General features: G+C 51.2%; 2 protein-coding genes across 8 annotated transcripts; both read left to right on the top strand.

Moving 5' to 3' along the window:
* Positions 1–2,924: 2,924 nt before the first annotated feature.
* On the top strand, positions 2,925–14,810 carry FANCE (FA complementation group E). Of its 6 annotated transcripts, XR_014295421.1 has the most exons (11): positions 2,925–3,411; positions 5,856–6,474; positions 7,063–7,107; positions 7,433–7,501; positions 7,798–7,941; positions 8,357–8,480; positions 8,706–8,784; positions 10,145–10,211; positions 11,452–11,577; positions 13,122–13,428; positions 14,526–14,810. XR_014295421.1 is itself a non-coding variant. In XM_082637260.1 (10 exons), the coding sequence occupies exons 1-10, from the start codon at positions 3,164–3,166 to the stop codon at positions 13,221–13,223; spliced, it is 1,623 nt and encodes a 540-aa protein (XP_082493386.1). In that variant the 5' UTR covers positions 2,925–3,163; the 3' UTR covers positions 13,224–14,810. The 6 variants fall into 6 exon arrangements, 4 of the variants coding, with proteins under 4 accessions (XP_082493386.1, XP_082493388.1, XP_082493387.1 ...); XR_014295422.1 differs by having other exon boundaries at positions 10,149–10,211; positions 13,122–14,810; XM_082637260.1 differs by having other exon boundaries at positions 13,122–14,810.
* Positions 14,811–14,961: 151 nt separating this feature from the next.
* Positions 14,962–17,676, top strand: RPL10A (ribosomal protein L10a). 2 transcript variants are annotated; one of them, XM_082637264.1, is made up of 6 exons: positions 14,962–15,034; positions 15,382–15,456; positions 15,531–15,611; positions 15,966–16,114; positions 17,020–17,192; positions 17,473–17,676. In XM_082637264.1, the coding sequence occupies exons 1-6, from the start codon at positions 15,030–15,032 to the stop codon at positions 17,641–17,643; spliced, it is 654 nt and encodes a 217-aa protein (XP_082493390.1). In that variant the 5' UTR covers positions 14,962–15,029; the 3' UTR covers positions 17,644–17,676. The 2 variants fall into 2 exon arrangements, with proteins under 2 accessions (XP_082493390.1, XP_082493391.1); XM_082637265.1 differs by lacking the exons at positions 14,962–15,034; positions 15,382–15,456; positions 15,531–15,611 and adding an exon at positions 15,649–15,874.
* Positions 17,677–19,965: the final 2,289 nt, after the last annotated feature.

A 19,965-nucleotide genomic window follows, 5' to 3' on the forward strand; every position in this document is an offset into this window, starting at 1 on the left:
GGAGGGGGGATGGCTCTCAGGAAAGAGGAAGGGTTCTCACCCTCTTGCCAGGGACTTGGTTTTTAACTTTACTCTTTTCTAGAAGGATTCTGAAAGAAAACCAATAAAGTGCACCTAAGCCATCACTGCTGGTGTCTGAAGAGTGTCTGCTTATAGCCCAGGTGCACCCTCACCCCTACCCCCACCAAGGGTTTCTTCTGCATTTAATCTGTTGCAATATCACCTGTCACTTAACCTTTGGAAAACTTTACTTTATGCTCATAAGAGAATGAGAACAGAAAGGGCAAATAATGTAGGTATTATAAAAATAGTAATGTCAGAGATCCCATGAAAGGGTCTCAAGGATTCCCCCTTGGAATACTTGTGGATTCCAAGTGTGGTTCAAGAACCACACTTGGAAGTTTTCTCCCTATTCTCCTTCCCATTGGCTAGAATGCAGACCTTGGTGGGCATGAACCAGAGCCACCACGATAAGGCTGGCAGTTGAGGATGGGCAGGGCATTGAAGGCTGTTTAGCATTCTTGGCCCTGCCCACTACTTATCAGGGCCTCCACCCCTTTGCCCCCAACATCATTTGGTCATTTGAAGACCAAAAACATCTCCTATGAAGTTAGAACTGATAAACTGAGATAGAGGTTCCTGGAAAAAAAACTTATTTCCTACTATTTTGCCCTTTGCAAAGCAGACACTATCTAAGACACAGGTCCCCAACCCCTGGGCCATGGACCGATACCAGTCCGTGGCCTGTTAGGAACCAGGCCGCAGAGCAGGAGGTGAGCAGTGAGCAAAGCTTCATCTGTGTTTACAGCCGCTCCCCATCAGTCACATTACCGCCTGAGCTCCACCTCCTGTCAGATCAACGGTGGCATTATATTCTCATAGGAGCTCGAACCCTACTGTGAACTGTGCATGCGAGGGATCTAGGTTGCGCGCTCCTTGTGAGAATCTAATACCTGATGATCTGAGGTGGAGCTGAGGCAGTGATGCTAGCGCTGGGGAGCGGCTGCAAATACAGACTATCATTAGCAGAGGGGTTTGACTGCACAGAGACCATAATAGATCAGTTGCTTGTAGACTCATATCAAAACTCTATCAGTGAGTGGCAAGTGACAATGAAGCTGCATCTTGTGGAGTAGACTGGACATAAGCAACACACTTCGGGTGTCACTGTTTCCCGTCACCCCCAGATGGGACCATCTAGTTGCAGAAAAACAAGCTCAGGGCTCCCACTGATTCTGCATCATGGTGAGTTGTATCATTGTTTCATTATATATTACAGTGTAATAATAATAGAAATAAAGTGCACAATAAATGTAATGTGCTTGAGTCATCCCCAGGCCATCCACCCCACCCCCACCCCCATCCATGGAAAAATTGTCTTCCACGAAACCGGTCCCTGGTGACAAAAATTTTGGGGACCACTGATTTAAGAAATACTCTGTAGTCTTTTCCAATAGCTCTCTTAAAATCATTTTTAAATTTTTTTATTTATTTTATATTTTGGCTGTATCAGGTCTTAGTTGCGGCATGCGGGATCTTCTGTTGCGATGCACAGGCTCTTCCTTGCAGTGTGTGGGCTTCTCTCTAGTTGTGGTGCATGGCCTCCAGAGCTCATGGGCTCTGTAGTTGCAGTACACGGGCTCTCTAGTTGTGGTGCGTGGGCTCAGTAGTTGTGGCACACGGGCTTAGTTGTCCTGTGGCATGTGGGATCTTAGTTCCCCAGCCAGGGATCAAACCGGCATCCCCTGCATTGCGAGACGGATTCTTAACCACTGGACCACCAGGGAAGTCCCTCCCTTGAAATCAATTTGGAAAAAATAAAAAATTTGGCTCCAGTGGAAATCAGATCCAGTTCAAAATATGCCTATGGCTTCCCATACTATTCAGGGTGAAAGACAAATTCTCTCTATGACGTCAAGGCCTCACAAGATCTGGTCTGGTTACCTCTGCTGTTACTCCCCAGCAAGTGCACTCTTGCCTGACCACCTATTTAAAACTACCTCACACTATCTCCCTTCCCTGCTATATCCTTGAAAGCACTTATCACAAACAAACATTCTATTGTTTACTTACTTAGTTGTCTGTCTCTCCTCAATTGAGGGTCAGCAACAATGAGGGCAAAGGTCTTTATTTTGTTCCCTGCATCCTGAGCACTAGGTGCTCAGTAAAGATTTATTGATTGAGTGGATGTGTGCATGGCAGCAGAAGCTGGGAGGATGGAAATACAAGCTGACACCCAAAGGAGGGTTTATGGGGTGCTGTGGGGCTCTTCTCCCCTCTGCCTTTATTCCTATCCTCTGCTATGGTCCCTCCCTTCGCTGGAAGCCTGCCTCCTCCAGCAGATTTCCTTAAACCAAAACCCTGGGAGGTGGAGGCACTCTTGGTCCCTTATAAACCACCAGAGCAAGGCCACTTCTTGATCTTAGGGAGGAAGTTTACAGGAATGCCTTTGGCCATATAGATGGCATTAGGTTTTACTGCGACTCCATTCTTGGGTATATTAGTAGATCAAACGTTTCTGGAGAGGACTGAAACCCGAATGATGGCAGTTGATGGCCTGTGGAAGAGGTGACGTTATGGTAAATTATGATCAAATCCTATGGCAAAGTCCATGATCTATAAGCAACATGGGCGTCAGCTAAAATTAAATGATGCTTGGATCCTGAAGTACAACCAGCAGGATCCCTGATATCCATTCTGTACGCCCGCCCCCTCACTTACTTCAGCGATTGCTGGCGGAAGGGAGGTTAGGGTCAGCCGCAGAGGACGCGCTCCTCCATCAAGCCCCGCCCCACTCTATCTCTTGCATGACCCCGCCCACTAACCTATTTCCTTGTGGCACCGCCCCCACTCTGGTCCCGCCTCGTCAGTAGATCTGCACTCGGCCTTCGCCCCACCTCCCTACTCCTATCCTCCATGCCCCTTCCGGCGTGCCCTTGCGCCCAGCCCCGGCCGCACTTCCCCGTTCCTTTCCTTTCTGACAGATCGTCTCGCGCGCTGGCCGGGTGCGAGTCCGAGAGCCTCGCCGAACGCTGAGGAGGGAATGTGGCGCGCGCGGGAAGGGGCCGGCCTCAGCGTTAGGGCCGGCGCTGTCGTCCGCTTCCCTTTCCCCAGGCCCCGGAGCTGAGACCCGAAACCAGGGCGCGGCTCCCTGGCCCCGGGCATGGAGGACCCGGAGGCGGCACCTGCTCAGGCTGAGGGCGCGGAGCCGGCGCCCTGGGCGCACCTAGAGGCCCCCGCCCGCCTCCTGCTGCAGGCGCTGCAGGCGGGGCCCGACGGGGCGCGGCGCGGCTTGGAGGTGCTGCGGGCTCTGAGCGGCCGCGGCGGGCAGCCCTTCGGCTGGGACCGCGTCTTCGAGGCGCTGTGCCGGGAGGAGCCAGTCGTGGAGGGCCCGGACTGTCGCCTGGTGCTGTAAGTCGTCCGCCCGCGTTCCTCCTGCCCTGCTGGTCGCGGCGGCCGCTGGCGTAGCTCGGGGCGCTGCCCGTCATCCTCCACGGTGGTGTGAGGCAGGGGCTGGCGCTACCCACTTCTCTATATGAGAAGATCGAGGCACAGAGAGGTGAAATACTTGCCCCGAGAGCGTGTCCCTCCGCGCGCCCTGTGAGGAGGGGCCTCCGGCAGACCCTCATGGCGTAGGTACTGGGTGCAGTGCTGCCTACCTAGACGGAAGACACCTGCCCTCGGTTGGGTGTAAATGAATAATTATGTCAGTGGATTCTAATTAATTTTAATCACACACTTCCATCTCTTACCTCCAGTATAGATCAAGAGTACACGTGTATTAAAATACGTACATTGTCAAGTATACATAAATAGAAATTTTTAAAAATTTTGTTTATATTTATTTATTTATGGCTGTGTTGGGTCTTCGTTGCTGCACGCGGGCTTTCTCTAGTTGCGGAGAGCAGGGGCTACTCTTCATTGCAGTGCGCGGGCTTCCCATTGCGGTGGCTTCTCGTTGCGGAGCACGGGCTCTAGGCGCGCAGGCTTCATTAGTTGTGGCATGCAGGCTCAGGAGTTGTGGCACATGGGCTTAGTTGCTCTGCGGCATGTGGGATCTTCCTCGACCAGGAATGGAACCCGTGTCCCCTGCATTGGCAGGCGGACTCCTTACCACTGCGCCACCAGGGAAGTCCCCATAAACAGAAATTTAAAACATGGTAAATGACAATAAACATCGGATCATGCTGGGTTTATATTATCAATTTTTCAAGGCATAATACACAGTTTAGGGCAAGATCTCTTACCTTAAGGATGGTGTTCTTGATAATTTCTAGTCTTTTGGGTGACTTTGAACTTTTTCCCCCCTCTTTATGTGGCTAGGAGCAGAAGTGTCAGCTCTGCCATTTTTAAATTAGGTTGTGCTTCCCTTACTGGTAGTCAGTTTCTTTTCTGACATCCTTGTAAGCCATGTGTCCATTTTGTGAGGGTTCGTTTTGTTAAGAAAGATAATACAGCGTCCATAGATGCACTTAACTATCTAGTTAAGTAAAATACAGAAAGTAACGGAGTGAGGTGCCACCTTCAGCCTCTAGGGGGCTGAAGAGCAGGCCTCCCACTCTCCTTGAATTCCCTCCCTAAGAATTGGGCTGGACACTGGAATATGGAGGGCCAATCCATATTTTAAATATTTGTAATACTTAATTTTCTATGTTTTAGATAAATAGAAATCGAAGTTCTATTATTTTCTTCCCACACTCCATCTTGAATTTCTTTCAAGAGAATGGTCGAGAATTTTCTGAATCTGCAAATTGGACGCTCTAGAAATGTTTACGCAGTGGTCTGGCTCTTTCTGGACAGAGTAAGGGGAATGGAACTTAACCTGCGGTCCCTGGATAGAACTGTACTGCAGTATAATTGTTTTCTTTTGTAATCCTATGTATTTTATGCATTTAACCCTCTTATTCTGATAAGGGAGTCCATGCACAAAAAAGGTAAAAGTCCTTGGAGTAGGCTCTTCCCCACTTCTCTACTCCCAGTATCCTCCACCACAAATTGACAATCTTTTTAACTTTTACTCTAGTTTTCTCTCTCATTTAGTGTTTTTTCTCCACAAAAAAATGAAAGGTTTCGTTCCTCTCTCATATATCCCAAGTGCCTCTGTGTGTGATGACAAACAGCCCCGCAAAGTCATGTATACAGAGGTGCAGAGGCGTGATGGGTGGTGGGCTAGATGCATTCATGACCTGCTTGCCACTCCAGCAAGCCCCAGGTCACATAGCATCTGCATTCGTGCCTTTGTCACGTTACAGATGGCTGCTTTGCTCTGTCCACAGCAGTCTTGCTGATCTGTGAACACTTATTCTCAGAGATTTAATTCAGTCAATAAATGTGCACCAAGTGCCTGCTTTAGGCTGGTGTTGTGCTGGGTACTGGGACACAGAGGAAAGAGACACTGCTTCTGCCTCTCAGGAACCCAGTTCAGTGAAAGGAACATCAGAGCTGGACAGATGTGACCCTGTGAGTTCCAGGGGACTGCCAAGGGGAGCACAGGGCTGCAGGCTAAGCATTGCTCAGTATTCTGGAGTATTATTTTTACGTAAAGTTTGGGAAAGGGCTTCTTTTTCTTTTTTACATAAAACAAGCATGGATCTATTATAGGGTAGGTTTCAACGTGAATTTTTGAGCTGAAATAGGAGATGTCGAAGAGCAGGGCCTAGTGTAGTGTAGAATAGATGCTCACTTGTTGAATGACTTCCATGCTGTTCCCTCGTCCATCCATACTGACTCGCAGGTACTGCCCACCAGCGCCCCCATCTGTCCGGTGCCATCTAGCCTCTAGCTCTACCCAGTCTGCCCTATATGTTCCTTTCAGCAAGACACTCTTAACTGCTTGTTCTCCCTCTGCTACCCAGGAAACCACTGCTGCTGCGATTGCCCCCGTTATGCCAGAGGAACCTGATGTCCCTACTGATGGCTGTTTGGCCGTCGCTGCCTGAAAGCAGTCTCCACCCTGTGCTGCAGATTGTGCAGCAGGATCCAAGCCCCGACCCTGATCCCTGGCTCCGGACCCTTGGGGAATTTCTGCGAAGGGATCTAGGTGTTGGGGTCTCCATTGAGGGAGTGTCCCCACTGTCTAAAAGGTGCCAGAGACAGCTCCGAGGCCTGTGTAGGCAGCTGGGCCAAGGGGGCAGGAAGTTGAAGTTGCCCCAGGCTCCAGATCCTGAAGGGAAAGAACAGGAGGACAAGGACTCCCAGCGGCCTGGGAAGCGCAGAAAGGAACCGGAGGAAGAGCCTGCCAGTCCTGAGGGGGAGAGGGCCCCCAAAAGGCTCCGGTGTTTGGAAAAGGAAGAAGAAGAAAGTCATGAGGAAAACAGACCTGAACGTGAATCTTTGGAGTCCCTGGCCAATGGAGGAGGTGCATCATCCATTAAGAACCAGCCTGTTTTGGGGGCTAAGCCCAGTGAGGCTGGTCAGAGTCTAAAGGATGCTAAGGGCCTACCTGAGAGTTTGGAGTTGCCCAGAGCTATCCAGGTACTAGGGTGAGGAGGCTGCTTTCGAGTGATTCTTCAGGAACGGGGGGTTTACACAGGGCAAAAGCCCGTTGGGATACTGTGTCCCACTTGGGATGACTGTAGTCCGTGGAGCAAGGGGAAGGAGGTGGGGTTGAGGGAATGTAGTTTCTGCTCCACAGATTCTGAGGAGGGGGTGGGGACGGGAGTTACTGGAGGTGGGAGCCCTCGACCTAATGATCAATAGTGTGAGGTTAAGGGTACCACGGAAGAGGAAAGGCTCTGGAGCTACCCCTGCCACCCATCTTATGGGAATGGGGGAATCATACCAGCATGTCCAGCCTGTCCTCCCAGCCCAAGGCCTGGGTCTGCCCCCATTAGGATGGATGCAGAGAAGACAAGTCTGTTCAGTTGGGTTTACATAGGTCTTGTCTAGTTTGAGTTCTTTAAGCACTTTGCAAGGTTTACACTTCATGTTCTGGCTCTCTTGAATCATCTTTGCCCGCTAGCGCCCACTGACCTGGGGCCTGCTCAGAGAGGGGGCTGGGGCTGGGTTGGGGGCCATGCTGCGTGGGTGGGGACATGGCAGTGACTGGGCTCTCCTCTGCAGGAACAAGTTTCCAGGCTGCAGCAGTTGCTCAAGACCCTCGGGAAGGTGACTGGCCCTACTCTGCTACCCATAACCCTTCTTCCGCCCCCTGCCTGGACCCCAGCTGTGCCCAGGGAAGCCCCAGTGCAGTGAGGAACAGGCCGTTTGGGTGAGGGGGTTGGAATGAAGGTCTGAGCACAGTCCCTGCAAAGGCTTTTCTTGGTCCAAGTATGTTGTCTAACCTGAGACAGGTTCTAACTCCAAGCAAGTTCCTCTCCTCTAGTAGCACCTTCTGGGGTCCTTAGCCATCCACTCTGCCAATTGAAGGGGTGGCCTCAGTGACTTGTCACTGAGGGCTCTGCAGGTCCTAACATGGGATTTGCCTTCCCAGGGGGTGGAAGGGCTGGAGGGCACCCCACCAGTTGAGCTGCAGCTTCTCCACGAATGCAGTCCTGGTCAGGTGAGTCCAGAAAAACTGCCTGGCCCTGAGGACACGGTCCCTCTCTCCATTTAAGTTTGTGTTTCCCTGCCTCATGCAGGAATTTGGGGAGGGGATTTTGTTGGGTTTTTTGGTCTCGGGGCAGGGGTGACCCTCAGAGGTTTCTTTTAGCCCTTGGCTCCTCCCTGTAGGGCAGCTCTCCCCACCTTACCTTACCCTGGAGTGTCCTGGCCTCGCCCCTTCTGCTGCCCGGTTGGATTGAGACAGCCCAGCAGAGACAGGCTGAGTGTCCCGGTGTCCTCCCTCCTCCTTGGCAGGTGGACCTGGTGTGTGCCCAGCTGCAGCTCCCGCAGCTCTCGGACACAGGTCTCCTGCAGCTCTGCACCTGGCTGCTGGCCCTTTCACCAGACCTCAGCCTCAGCAATGCTACTGTGCTGACCAGGAGCCTCTTCCTTGGACGGGTAGGTGCACTGGGACACACATGGAGCGCCAGAGACAGTGAGGGAGAGAGTCTGAACCCTCAGCAGGGTGGGAGAGGGGGTTCCCCGCCTTGCATGCATCTGCTTGTCTGGGGAGCCTGGGACAAGGGAAGAGCATAGCCCCCTAGGCCATCTACCCACCTGGCATCTAACTCCTCCTTCTTGGGCCCCAGATCCTCACAGAAGCGGAAGGGATTTGGGGTTTGGGATCAGGGATTTGGGAGCTGGGGAAGGGAGCTATGTGTCCTTTCCAATGAGTGGATCCATGTGAGTCCTAGATAAAAGAACTTCTTTTTTCTCTGTACTGTAATGTGTGAGCCTCTGAAATACGTGTTCAATAAACACTGATAGGAAGGAAGAAGAAAGAAATGAATATTTTCCTCCCCGTTGGCTGTAGATTCTCTCCCTGACTTCCTCAGCCTCCCGCTTGCTCACAACTGCCCTGACCTCCTTCTGTACTAAGTACACCTATGCCGTCTGCAGAGCCCTCCTTGGCCCTGTGCTCCAAGCCCCAGGAACAGGTAATTCTGGAATGGGCCCCAGGCCTGGTAGCTCTGCCCTGTCTGTTCCCAGCACCCTTCACCCCCCGGGTGGCCCTGGCAGGAGCTGAGTTTTCAATAAATGAAGATACCTGTTGCTTCCCTGACGATGCCACCTGTAAAGGGCTAGGCATTTTGTTCCCTGCTAGCCCCATTCTCTCCTGCCAGCTTCTCCCAGACTTTTCCCCTCTGCTGTCGCCCACCCAGGTCCAGCTCAAACAGAGTTACTGTGTTGCCTTACAAAGGACGATGCCCTGGAGCCGGACATGCAGGCTCTAATGCTGGGGTGAGTGTACAAGCTCCACGCTGGCCCCACCCGCACCTCCTCCCTCTGGCTAAACCTGTTCTTGGCATTCTGGATTTGGAGCCGGCTGGGTACCAGGCCCTGTGCCTGAAATACAGGCAGAGGCACAGCCGATGCCCCCTCTCACTGTCCTGAGCCTGGCTTGTGCCTTCCCACCTGTGGGCCCCTGTAAGCTGCCATCCCATGCGCCTTCCCAAGCCCAGGGTTTCAGTCTTCTGTGCCAGGTGCCCCCGGGAATGGGAAGAGGCTGGTGCTCCTGCTCTTGAGTTCTTGGCGTAGTTGGAACATGGCGTAGTGGTTCAGAGCACTGGCTCTGGAGTCAGACAGACATGGTTGCAGATCTCAACCTTCACTTTTATTTAAATGTGTGAGTTTTAAACAGGTTATTCCATCTCTCTGAGCCTCTGTTTCCATGTATGAACTCGGTAGAGTTTTTCTAGATAGTAAATGTGATAATGCATATAATGGCCTCGGCACAGTATTTGGCACCTAGTGAGTGCTCAAATATTGTTATTAAATTGGTGTTAAATTTGGGTATCAAAATTGGGGAGTCAAGATACAGACATGTAGAAATAATGAGTAGGTGAGATCTCATTGGACACTAACGTGAAATATGAAATGCTAAGTATAATATGAGAAGGGGACAGTTGCAAAAATACTACCAGCCACCAGTTATTGAGCACTTTCTCTGTGCTTTAGATTTATTACTTCGTTAGTCTTCATGCAATCCTGTGAGGAAAGTGCTGCGGCCGCCTTAGAGATGGAAAAACTGTAGCTCAGAGAGGTTGAGGGAGGTGGCCAAAGGTCACACAGCCAGCAAGTGCGAAAGCCTGGGATCAAACCCAAGTCTGTGCACCCAAGAAGCCGCACCATTTCCATGTGACATCCTGCTTTTCCAAACAAGCTGAGGACAGTAGGTGCAGCTGGAGTGGACCTCACCGTGGGCTGGGCTCCGCAGGGAGGTCTCGCCTTCTCTGGGAAGCCTCCTGTGTGTCATCTCACCCATCATCATCCTCCTCTTCCCTGGGTTGTCCTCCGCTTTTGAACTCAGGAGGCACTATCAACTCCTGGTTATTTTCCAGGGGACCTTTGTACCTCTCACTGCCAAATCCTTCATGTCAGGTCCCGGGGGTCTTGGGCTGTGGCCTTCCCAGCACTGAGTATGGGCTCTGCAGCAGTGGCTGCTAGATGGCCGCCAGCATCAGGGGGCTCTGACTGCTTCCTCTGTTGGCTGGAGATCTTGGCTGTCCCCAGGGCCTTGCCCTGCCTTGGGGTAGGAGCAGTAGATACTCAGCCTCAGGTGGGAGGCTGAGCTTTCCTCACTGGGGCCTGTGCCTTGCAGACAGATCTTGGAGCTGCCCTGGAAGGAAGAGACTTTCTTGGTGTTGCAGTCACTCCTGGAGCGGCAGGTGAGCAGGCTGCCTTGGGGAAGAGTGGACAAAGAAGCGCTGCAGTGCTGTGGCTGGGTGTGCAGCTCCTGGGTGTCTGACCCCTTCAGTGATGGAGGGGCAAGCAGGATGACTGCCCTCTGGCAGGGTGCCCGTGACAGTGGGAGGGCCCAGGGGCTTGAAAGGCCGGTAGCAGAGAGCTGACTGCACGGTGATTCCCAGCTCTGCCTCTTAGTAGCTGTGTGGCCTTGGGGAGGGACTTTTTGATGTGTGTGTGTGTAAATTTAATTTATTTTTTAATCTAATTAATTTATTTTTTGGCCGCACTGCGTGGCATGCGGGATCCTAGTTCCCCGACCAGGGATTGAACCCGTGCCCCCTGAAGTGGAAGCGCAGAGTCCTAACCACTGGACTGCCAAGGGACAGTGCCTAATTTATTTTTGAATAGGTAATAGATTCATATGTTCATAATTTTGAAAGCTTAAAAGGATATAGTGAAAAAATTTCCCCCAGCCACCCAGATTCCCCTCTGCAGGGCTAATCAGTGTTACTAGTGGCAGGAGAACCTTCCCAGAGATGCTGTCTATATACAAGGACACATGGTGAAATTTACTTTTCCCTTGCCTTCTACATAGATGGTAACACACCAAGCTCAGGCTCTGCACTTTGCTTTTTTCATCTAACAGTACGTTTAAGCAGTTTTTCCATATATCAGTACCTAAAATTCTGCCTCATTTGTTTATAACGTAGGTAGTTGACTTAACCTCTTTATGCCTCAGTTTCCTCATCTGCAAAAGGGGAGTGATGATAGCACCTACCACATAAAACTGGGGTGAGGTTTCAATGGTATAATTGGTGTAACGTGCTCAGAATGGTACCTAATGCATAATAAGTGTTTATTAAATTGTGACTATGAAGATCTATTGTTATTATACTGCCAGTGCCCCATTGGGACCTCACTCCTTTATATCTTCAACCACTAAGCCAGGTGAGGGATCCTTGTCCCCCATCTCCTAGTCTGAGCCTGTGCAACAGTGGCCACCATTTTCTGAGACCTGTGTGCTAGGCTTTCTGTGCATAATCTCATTTAATCCTTTTCACAATCTTCAGAGTTTGACATCATGAGCCCCGTTTTATAGATGTGGAAACTGAGTCTCAGTTAAGTGACCTGCACAGGGTCACCTGGTTAGGAAGTGATGGAGTTGGGAGTTGAATCCAGGGCCCTTTCTTGTGCTACTGTCTGATCTCCTAACGTGTGCAGGTGGAGATGCCCTCTGAGAAGTTCAGTGTGTTGATGGAGAAACTCTGTAAAGAGGGGCCAGCAGCCACCACGTCCATGGCCTATGCCAAGCTCATGCTGACAGTGATAACCAAGTATCAGGCCAATGTGAGTATTGGTAGGGTCATGAGGGCTGTTCCTGCTGCTCTGAGCCTGCCACAGGGGTATATGTTTGCCAGGGAGAAAACCCTGAGTGTTAGCCTGGGAAACCACAAGTTCAAGCCCAAGACAGGGGAGTGAGACTGCTTAGGAGTTCATTCATCCAGCCAGCACTGCTGTGGGCCAGATGCTATCTGGGGCATTAGGGAATCAACAGTGACCATATCACAGTTTCTGTCCTGGACTTGACCCTCTCCCCCAGGTAGTGAGAGGCGAGAGAGATGATAAATGGCTCATTGTAATATCTGGTAGGAGCCAGGTGAAAGGTATGCACAGGGCATTTGATGACAGAGGAAAAGGGGGCAACTAAACCTTGTTTGTGGTTGGGAGTTGGGACAGGCTTCCAGACTCTTACAGGGTGAGTGGTAGTCAAGGGCGGAGATGAAGGAAAGGGCATTCCAGGCAAAAGAAACAGTGTAAGCACTCAGTATCCCAGGGGATCTGCAGGTACATCATTGTAGCTGAGGCCTAAAACCCCAAGAGTAGATGGCTGTAGGGCATGAAGTTAGAGAGCTAAAATACTGAGAGCTGATACTTGTAGCCCCTGAGATGTTCCAGGCATCGTTCTAAGCCCTTTGCATATGTTAACTCACTAGTTTATTCCAGGTGTTAGTCCTATGAGAAGATACTATTATTAGCTCCATTTTATAGGTGAGGAAATTGAGACGCAGGTTAAAGTAATTTGCCCAAGGTCACATTGCCAAGTCATGGTAGCATCTAATGGAGGGCCCTGTAGGTTATGGTGAGGAGCTTGGACTTTATCTTGAAGACCAGGTCTTCTCTTGGCTCTTAACCCTTTTCTTGGGATCACAGGCCTATTTGATGATTTGGTGAAAGGCATACATCCTCCCAGAAAAATGGAAATATGAATACACATCTTATGCACAATTTCAGGAAGCTCCTGGATCCTCTGAAGACCCTCTGTAGATCCTGGAAGGACCTGCAATATGAGGCATCAGAGGTTATCTCAGGGCCTTCAGCTGGAGTGACCTGATTAGATTTGTATTCTATAAAGAAACCTCTGGCCTTGGCAAGGAATGGGGATTGGAGAGTGAAGGTACAGGGCAGAGATGGGTCAGAGGTTGCAGCAACAGGTCAGGGAAGAAAGAGTGGCCCAGAAGGAATGTGGCAGCCACAGTGGAGTGTCTCTGAACCTCAGTTTCCTCATCTGTAAAATGGGAGGATTGTGAGGATTAAATGAAGTCATACATATAAAGTGCTGCCACATAGTAAGCACCTAATAATTGTCAACTATTCTTAATATGGCTGACATAGTACGTTGTGCAGTTAGTGTTTGACCCCAGGTCTACCTGAATCCAAACACCTTGCTTAACCATGGTGAGATAATGAGGATAGATTGCTCAGGGAGTCATCTCCTCCTATTGTCCTTGTGTCCTGGATTTCTCTCTTCTAACTAAACAGAGCCCAGGGGCAGAGGGGAGAGGGGAGGGATCAGCTACTAGAGTCCAGACATGATTCTTCCTTCTCTCCAGATCAGTGAGCCCCAGAGGCTGGGCCTGGTGGCAGTTCTGGAGCTCAATACCACTTTCCTGAGGAAGTCCCTGCAGGCTGCCCTGAGACATCTGGCCCCCTGACCATCCACCAAGGGACCACCCTCCCGGACCTCCCTCGTCAGATTCCCGAAGGACACTTCTGCCCTGAGCACCTCACCCTGCCCCTTGCCTGGGGGTCAGGGCTGAGCCTGGCCATCCCAGGGGTCAACTGTCTCCCTGCTCCAGGCTGCAGAGAAGCCATCTGGGCCACCCAGCCAGCAGGAAGGGTCTGGGGCTAAGGGGCTGGGTGAATTGTATTACCAAGAGCTGCTAAGCCTGGGCTGCCTCCTTGTCATTTCTACCTCAGGCTGTGGGGACAGACACTTTAAGATAGGTCCAGCGGTTAAGACTCCTCACTTCCATTGCAGGGGATGAGGGTTGGATCCCTGGTTGGGGGAGCTCCGCATGCCGTGAGATGTGGCCAAAATATAATAATAATAAATAAAATAGGAATTAAGATAGGCCTCAATAGGGTCAAAGCTAGCACAAATCTCTTGTGCGCAAGTGTATGTAATGATCCTCTGTGTTGTTTCTGACTTGAATAATAATTTATCAGTGGTATTTCATAAAAAGCAGAAAGTTCAGTAATGTCTTATTAGAAGCAGTGCCTGCCTACTAACTCTGGGTGTTTGCTGAAAACTAACACATACCACGCCACCCCCACCCTGCTCAGTGACAGGGGCATCTTTTTCCAAGGGAAATGTTTGGTGCGGGGAAGGTGGTAGAGTTCTGTGGGCCAGATCATGTATGATACCACCCACCCCAGCCCTATCAGAGCTGTCTGTTGAGTACGTGGGCTGTGCATCCTGCACTGGGGAAGGGGGCTTGAGGGTGAGAGTGACTCAGCCTGGAGTTGGGGAAGACTTTTGGGCAGATGATGACTTTTGAGGAGGGACCTGAAGGGCTCCTGGGATTACTGTGAGCAGAGAACAGGATAAGGCTTATTGGACAGGAAAGGCAGAAAGGGTGTGCAATACTGTGGGCTTGTGTGTTCTACAACTATATTCCCACAGCACTTAGCTAGGCACCTTGTTCATAGTAAACACTTAACCTGGGGACTTCCTTGGTGGTCCAGTGGGAAAGACTCAGCGCTCCGAATGCAGAGGGCCCGGGTTCGATCCCTGGGCAGGGAACTAGATCTCACATGCATGCTGCAACTGAGTTCGCATGCCGCAAATAAGATCACACCTGCAACTAAACATGCCATAACAAAGATCCAGCGCAGCCAAAGTAAATATTTAAAAAACAAGCAAACAAACAAAAAGCCACAACCTGTAGATGTTACTGAGTCAACTATCAGGTGAAAGTTCATCACAGAACCTTACCCGCTCCTCCCCACCGCAGGCTCTGAGGCGCCGGGAAGAGAACTCGACATTTCCCTTCCCACAACTTCCTCAGAAGCCGTGAGCCCCCGTTAGAACAAGATGATGAGGGAGACAGGTCAGGAGCAAAGCCTGCTTTTGAGAAGTGAAGCAGGTGCTAAAGTCAGGAGGAAGCATGGAGGCTTAAGGGACAAACATGTCGGAATTGCGCGCGCTCAGCGGCCGGCACGGGGCGGCGCCCAGGAGTGTGACTACTGCAGCTCACCGCCCTGGGCTCAGCCTCTTCCCTAAGGGCCTGGGGCAGCTGCTGGTGGCAACGGGCGCCCGGGACCACCACCGGTGGTTGCGCAGGTAGAGCGGTGCAACACGCGTCTGCCGCGACGCCCCACCCCCGGCACTGAGCGACCCGACTGCTCTCAAGGGGGAAGCCGCGGGAACAAGGCATCTCTCGCGATAACCAGGTTCTATTTGAGCGCATGCGCGAACGGAGGTGGTCTCTTTTCCGGTTATCGCGGCGCCAGGGACTATGAGGTTAGTGGCGCTTAGAGTGCTATCCGCACTCATCCGCGCCTCCGGGCTCCCCTGTGGGGAGGGAGACACTATGGGCGGAATCGGGGGTCCTTGCCTATGCTTTGCCGTGGGGCATTTTTGCCAGGCTTCGGCCTACAGGCCTGGCGTTGGAGTTCGCGTGCCAAGGCCGGCCGCCAGTAGGGCCCCTCCTCCTCGGGTTTTGCATCTGGTCCAGATTGCCCCACTTGGCGTCCGGAACTCCCGGGGAGTATTCCGTGGACCGTCCCCGAGCCTGAGCCTTCTGACACCCCAACGGATTGGTCCACTGCTTGCTGGTCCTGAGTGCTCGTCTTGCTTCCTTCTTGCAGCAGCAAAGTCTCCCGAGACACTCTCTACGAGGCGGTGCGGGAAGTCCTGCACGGGAACCAGCGCAAGCGCCGGAAGTAAGCGCGGACTTCCGCGGAGGGCTGCTTTGGGAAGCCGCGGGCGGCCCGTTAACTTTGTACGCTTTTTAAAGGTTTTTGGAGACGGTGGAGCTTCAGATAAGCCTGAAGAACTATGACCCTCAGAAGGACAAACGCTTCTCGGGCACCGTCAGGTTGGCACCGTTCTAATCCCACCCAGCCCTCAGTGTCCCCATGCCTGTCTCCTCCCTTCAGGCTCCTGTTGAGCCCGAGGCGGCCAGGCACGTGAGGCACTGAAGTGCTCGGGTAGTGCAGACCCCCTGCTCCGGGCAGGCGTGGCTGGACGGACCCCCACCCTGGGTCTTAAAACAAGAGGGGAGGCGTGGGGAGGCCTTGGCTGAGCCCGCCGGCTAGTTTGAGAAGCCAGACTAGCTGTTGGTGAATGCGGACGCTCTGGGTAAGGCTCAGTGCTGCAGCGGTCCCAGACCCCTTCACCTGCCCTTGGGACCCAGGGCTGGGTGTGACCTATACCGTCCCCCAAAATGCAGGCTTAAGTCCACTCCCCGCCCCAAGTTTTCCGTGTGTGTTCTGGGGGACCAGCAGCATTGTGATGAGGCCAAGGCTGTGGACATCCCCCACATGGACATCGAGGCCCTGAAGAAACTCAACAAGAATAAGAAACTGGTCAAGAAGCTGGGTGAGTGTGCCTGGTGTGGTTCTTCCCCGCCCACGCACCCACCATGGTGTGGTTTAGTATGTGGGTTAGGGTGGAGGCAGTTCTCACTGGAGTGGTAGAACAGGAGTATTTCTGCCACTTGGATTTTAAAGTGATGATGGGGTAGTCAGAACAGAAAGGATCTGCTGTGGTTGGTTAACTTGATTGGTATTTTCTAGCTACGTGAAAATTGTATTTTGCTTTGAGGATTGGGTTTAATAAGGGAAGAAGGCCAGGCAGTGGTTCTTTTCTATGCAAGTGAGAACTGTCACATTGACAGGTCAGGTGTTACATTCTGAATTGAAATTTCTACTTAAAGCTCCCATATTTCATTTTAACTTTTAGGCTATGTGATTTGAGCATTTTACAGATAAACAGGTTCCCCAGTTGTGCAGCTAAAAAGGCAGGATTTGAAACCAGGCAGTCTTAACTAGCGTGAGCATTTTCCATTGCAAGATGGGTTGTGGGTCAGCCTGGACTTCTGCTACCGGGTTTCATGTGAATGTTAGGCCAGTAAAAGTGCAGAGGATGGAGATAATACTGGAATGGGGAGAGGATTAAAAAGACTCGGTAGCTGGGCTTCCCTGGTGGCGCAGTGGTTGAGAGTCCGCCTGCCGATGCAGATTCGTGCCGCGGTCTGGGAGGATCCCACATGCCGCGGAGTGGCTGGGCCCGTGAGCCATGGCCGCTGAGCCTACGCGTCCGGAGCCTGTGCTCCGCAACGGGATAGGCCACAACAGTGAGAGGCCCGCGTACCGCAAAAAAAAAAAGTCGGTAGCTGGGCAAGGGGTAGGGTGCTGGTTAGAGGCCACTTCTGCGGTTGTCTCATAGCCCTGTTTAGAGGTGTCTTCAGGGGCCAGGTCCTAACGGCTTCCCCTCTTTACCAGCCAAGAAGTATGATGCCTTTTTGGCTTCAGAGTCTCTGATCAAGCAGATCCCACGAATCCTGGGCCCAGGCCTGAATAAAGCCGGCAAGTTCCCTTCCTTGCTGACCCACAATGAGAACATGGTGGCCAAAGTTGATGAAGTGAAGTCCACAATCAAGTTCCAGATGAAGAAGGTGAGGAGGTCTAGCCGGTTGCATAGGTTGAACAGTGGTGAAGTTGACCCACGTTCTCCAAGTGGGAGCTCTGGTTTGCATTTCTGTGGATACTTAGGACTTGTGACAGTCACCTAACAGGATTGAAGCTTTTCAAATAACTCTGGTCTTGGTCTGGGGCCAGAGCACTGCTCATTAGGTCACTGGAGGTCATAGGGATGGGCCACCTGGCTTGTAGACCCACTCTCCACATTCTCTTGAATCTAGCCACCAACCTGATTTGACCTTCCTCTCCCCACAGGTGCTGTGTCTGGCAGTGGCTGTTGGCCACGTGAAAATGACAGATGATGAGCTTGTGTACAACATCCACTTAGCTGTCAACTTCCTGGTGTCGTTGCTCAAGAAAAATTGGCAGAACGTTCGGGCTTTGTACATTAAGAGCACCATGGGCAAGCCCCAGCGCCTGTACTAAGGCACAGCTTAATAAACCATACTCCCACCATTACCACTGTCTCCTGTGGCTTTGGGAAGGCGGGGCGGTGCTTTGTGAGCTGACCTTGAATGCCACAGCACTGCACTGATGAGCCATTGATGGGTAGTCATTTACTGCAGACAAGGCAGGGCATTTTTTCTGCCCTCAGAAACGGAGTCTTATTAAGATCTCCTGGATACTAATAGGGCTGCTAATCAGGGCTGAAGTTTTTCAAATAACCCTGAGAAGAGCAGATCGGGGCCATTACCCCAGCCTGTACTGCTGCTGCCTGTCACTAGTGGAAAGGGGGGGTTAGAACCTTCACATTGAGGTTACTGACTTGGCCTTACCTTGGCAGCATGCTTAACCTATGGCCTGTATGCCAGCAGTTCTTAACGTGGGCTTTTTGTTTGGAGGGCTTTTTGATTCCTTGAAATCATTTGGGGTCTTGGTCTGCAGGAATCCCCAAGTAGTTAAAAATGGAGATTGGGGTTTGGTGAGCCTGGGATTGGCTTCGTAGATGCTTCTGATTAGAGTGGTCCACATACCCTGAGAAACTGGTCTAGTATTTGCTTTCTTGACCCACAAATTGAGTACCCTTATGTTTGGGGGTAGTGGTTCACTAGGTAAGATATTTAGGAAGAAAGATTAGAAGACCTGATAATACTCTGATCTAGGGACCCTGTTGTCTAGGGGAGTTTGGCAAATGGGTGGAATCTGCCTGTGGAAACTTCTAGGCCCCCTCCCTGGCCTGAGGAACTTCCTGTTCTTGCCTCCAGCACCCAGCACAGGAAAGGTGGCTCTGGTGTGGTGGGAAATACCTGTGATTGAATCTTTGACTTTATTTTTAAAAATATTTTATTTGGGGCTTCCCTGGTGGCGCAGTGGTTGGGAGTCCGCTTGCTGACGCAGGGAACACGGGTTTGTGCCCTGGTCCGGGAGGATCCCACGTGCCGCAGAGCTGCTGGGCCCGTGAGCCATGGCCAGTGAGCCTGCGCATCCGGAACCTGTGCTCTGCAATGGGAGAGGCCACAGCAGTGAGAGGCCTGCGTACTGCAAAAAAAAAACTTTATTTGGCTGCGCCGGGTCTTAGTTGCTGTATGGTGGATCTTTAGTTGTGGCGTGAACTCTTAGTTGTGGTATGAGGGATCTAGTTGCCTGACCAGGGATCCAAGCCGGGCCCCCTGCATTGGGAGTGCAGAGTCTTAGCCACTGGACCACCAGGGAAGTCCCTGACCTTTGACTTTAATCTGCCTCATTTAACTTTGGTCAATAAAGGAACTAGAGCTGAAAGGCTAATCAAAGCATAAATAAAAATGCTGTACCTTCTCAAAACAAGCTTTATCTGTATTTGAACAGTGAAGAGCACAAGGTATGCACCAAAAGATTTGTCATTTTAGCTTTCAAGTTACAACTGCAGGTAAAATAGCTAATCTTGTGATGAGCAGAGAATTTTGGTTCTCAAGGTGATAGACCTAACTTGCTCCTCTGGTAATACAACCACAGGAGTGATGAAATACCTAGGCTTGTTGAACAATGTTCCCAATAGGTAAGGAGGGGAAAAAGCTGGCTGTGAAACTAGTTAGGATCCAATTTTACTGAAAGGGAAAAACTTCATGCCTAGTTAGTGATTGGAAGCTTACGTACTAATGTTGACCACATTCAAAGCTGGGAGTTATGTGATTGAGGGGAATTTCTGAAGTTCTGTGATTTTTGTAATCAGAGAAAGGCAACAGCTCAAGGCAGGAAAACTTGTGATTTGATGACTAGAGGAATATAAAAAGTAATTGACAAGTATGAGTACATTTTATACCCTGTCTTTTACAAAGCTGAGTACAGCAAGAGAAAAGACGTGAGAACATTAGGTGAAGGCAAACAAGCAGGTCTCACGTGCTTGCTAAGGTGGGCCCCAGTGCACCTTTGGTGGCCAACCCTGAGAGCCATAATGATCACAGGGCCTGTGAGATAAAAGCAAACCACTTCTAGAAGCCAGGAAGACAATTGTTTGCACCAGCAGCTGTGCTATCAATGAGCAGCGTCACGGTGGAGCAAGGGTTTCACACAGGAGGTTCCCATGACACTGCATACAATTTCTTGGGTGGAAGAAGACCAGCCAGGTGGTTGTGGGCTGAGGCCCCCCCCAGTGCCCGAGTGAATCCCAGCTCTGCCACTCAGGAGCCGTGGGAGGCTGCTGAGCCAGCCTCTTAACTTCCAGAAAACTCATCTGAAAGTGCAGCTGATGATGGTACCTACTAAAAGCATGACGTGCTTTGCACAGTGCCAGGCACTTAGTACTCGGTTAAACAGCAGTTGTAAAATGGC

This window comes from Mesoplodon mirus, assembly GCF_964341445.2.
Source record: "Mesoplodon mirus genome assembly, chromosome: 12".
Classification (NCBI taxonomy): domain Eukaryota; kingdom Metazoa; phylum Chordata; class Mammalia; order Artiodactyla; family Ziphiidae; genus Mesoplodon; species Mesoplodon mirus.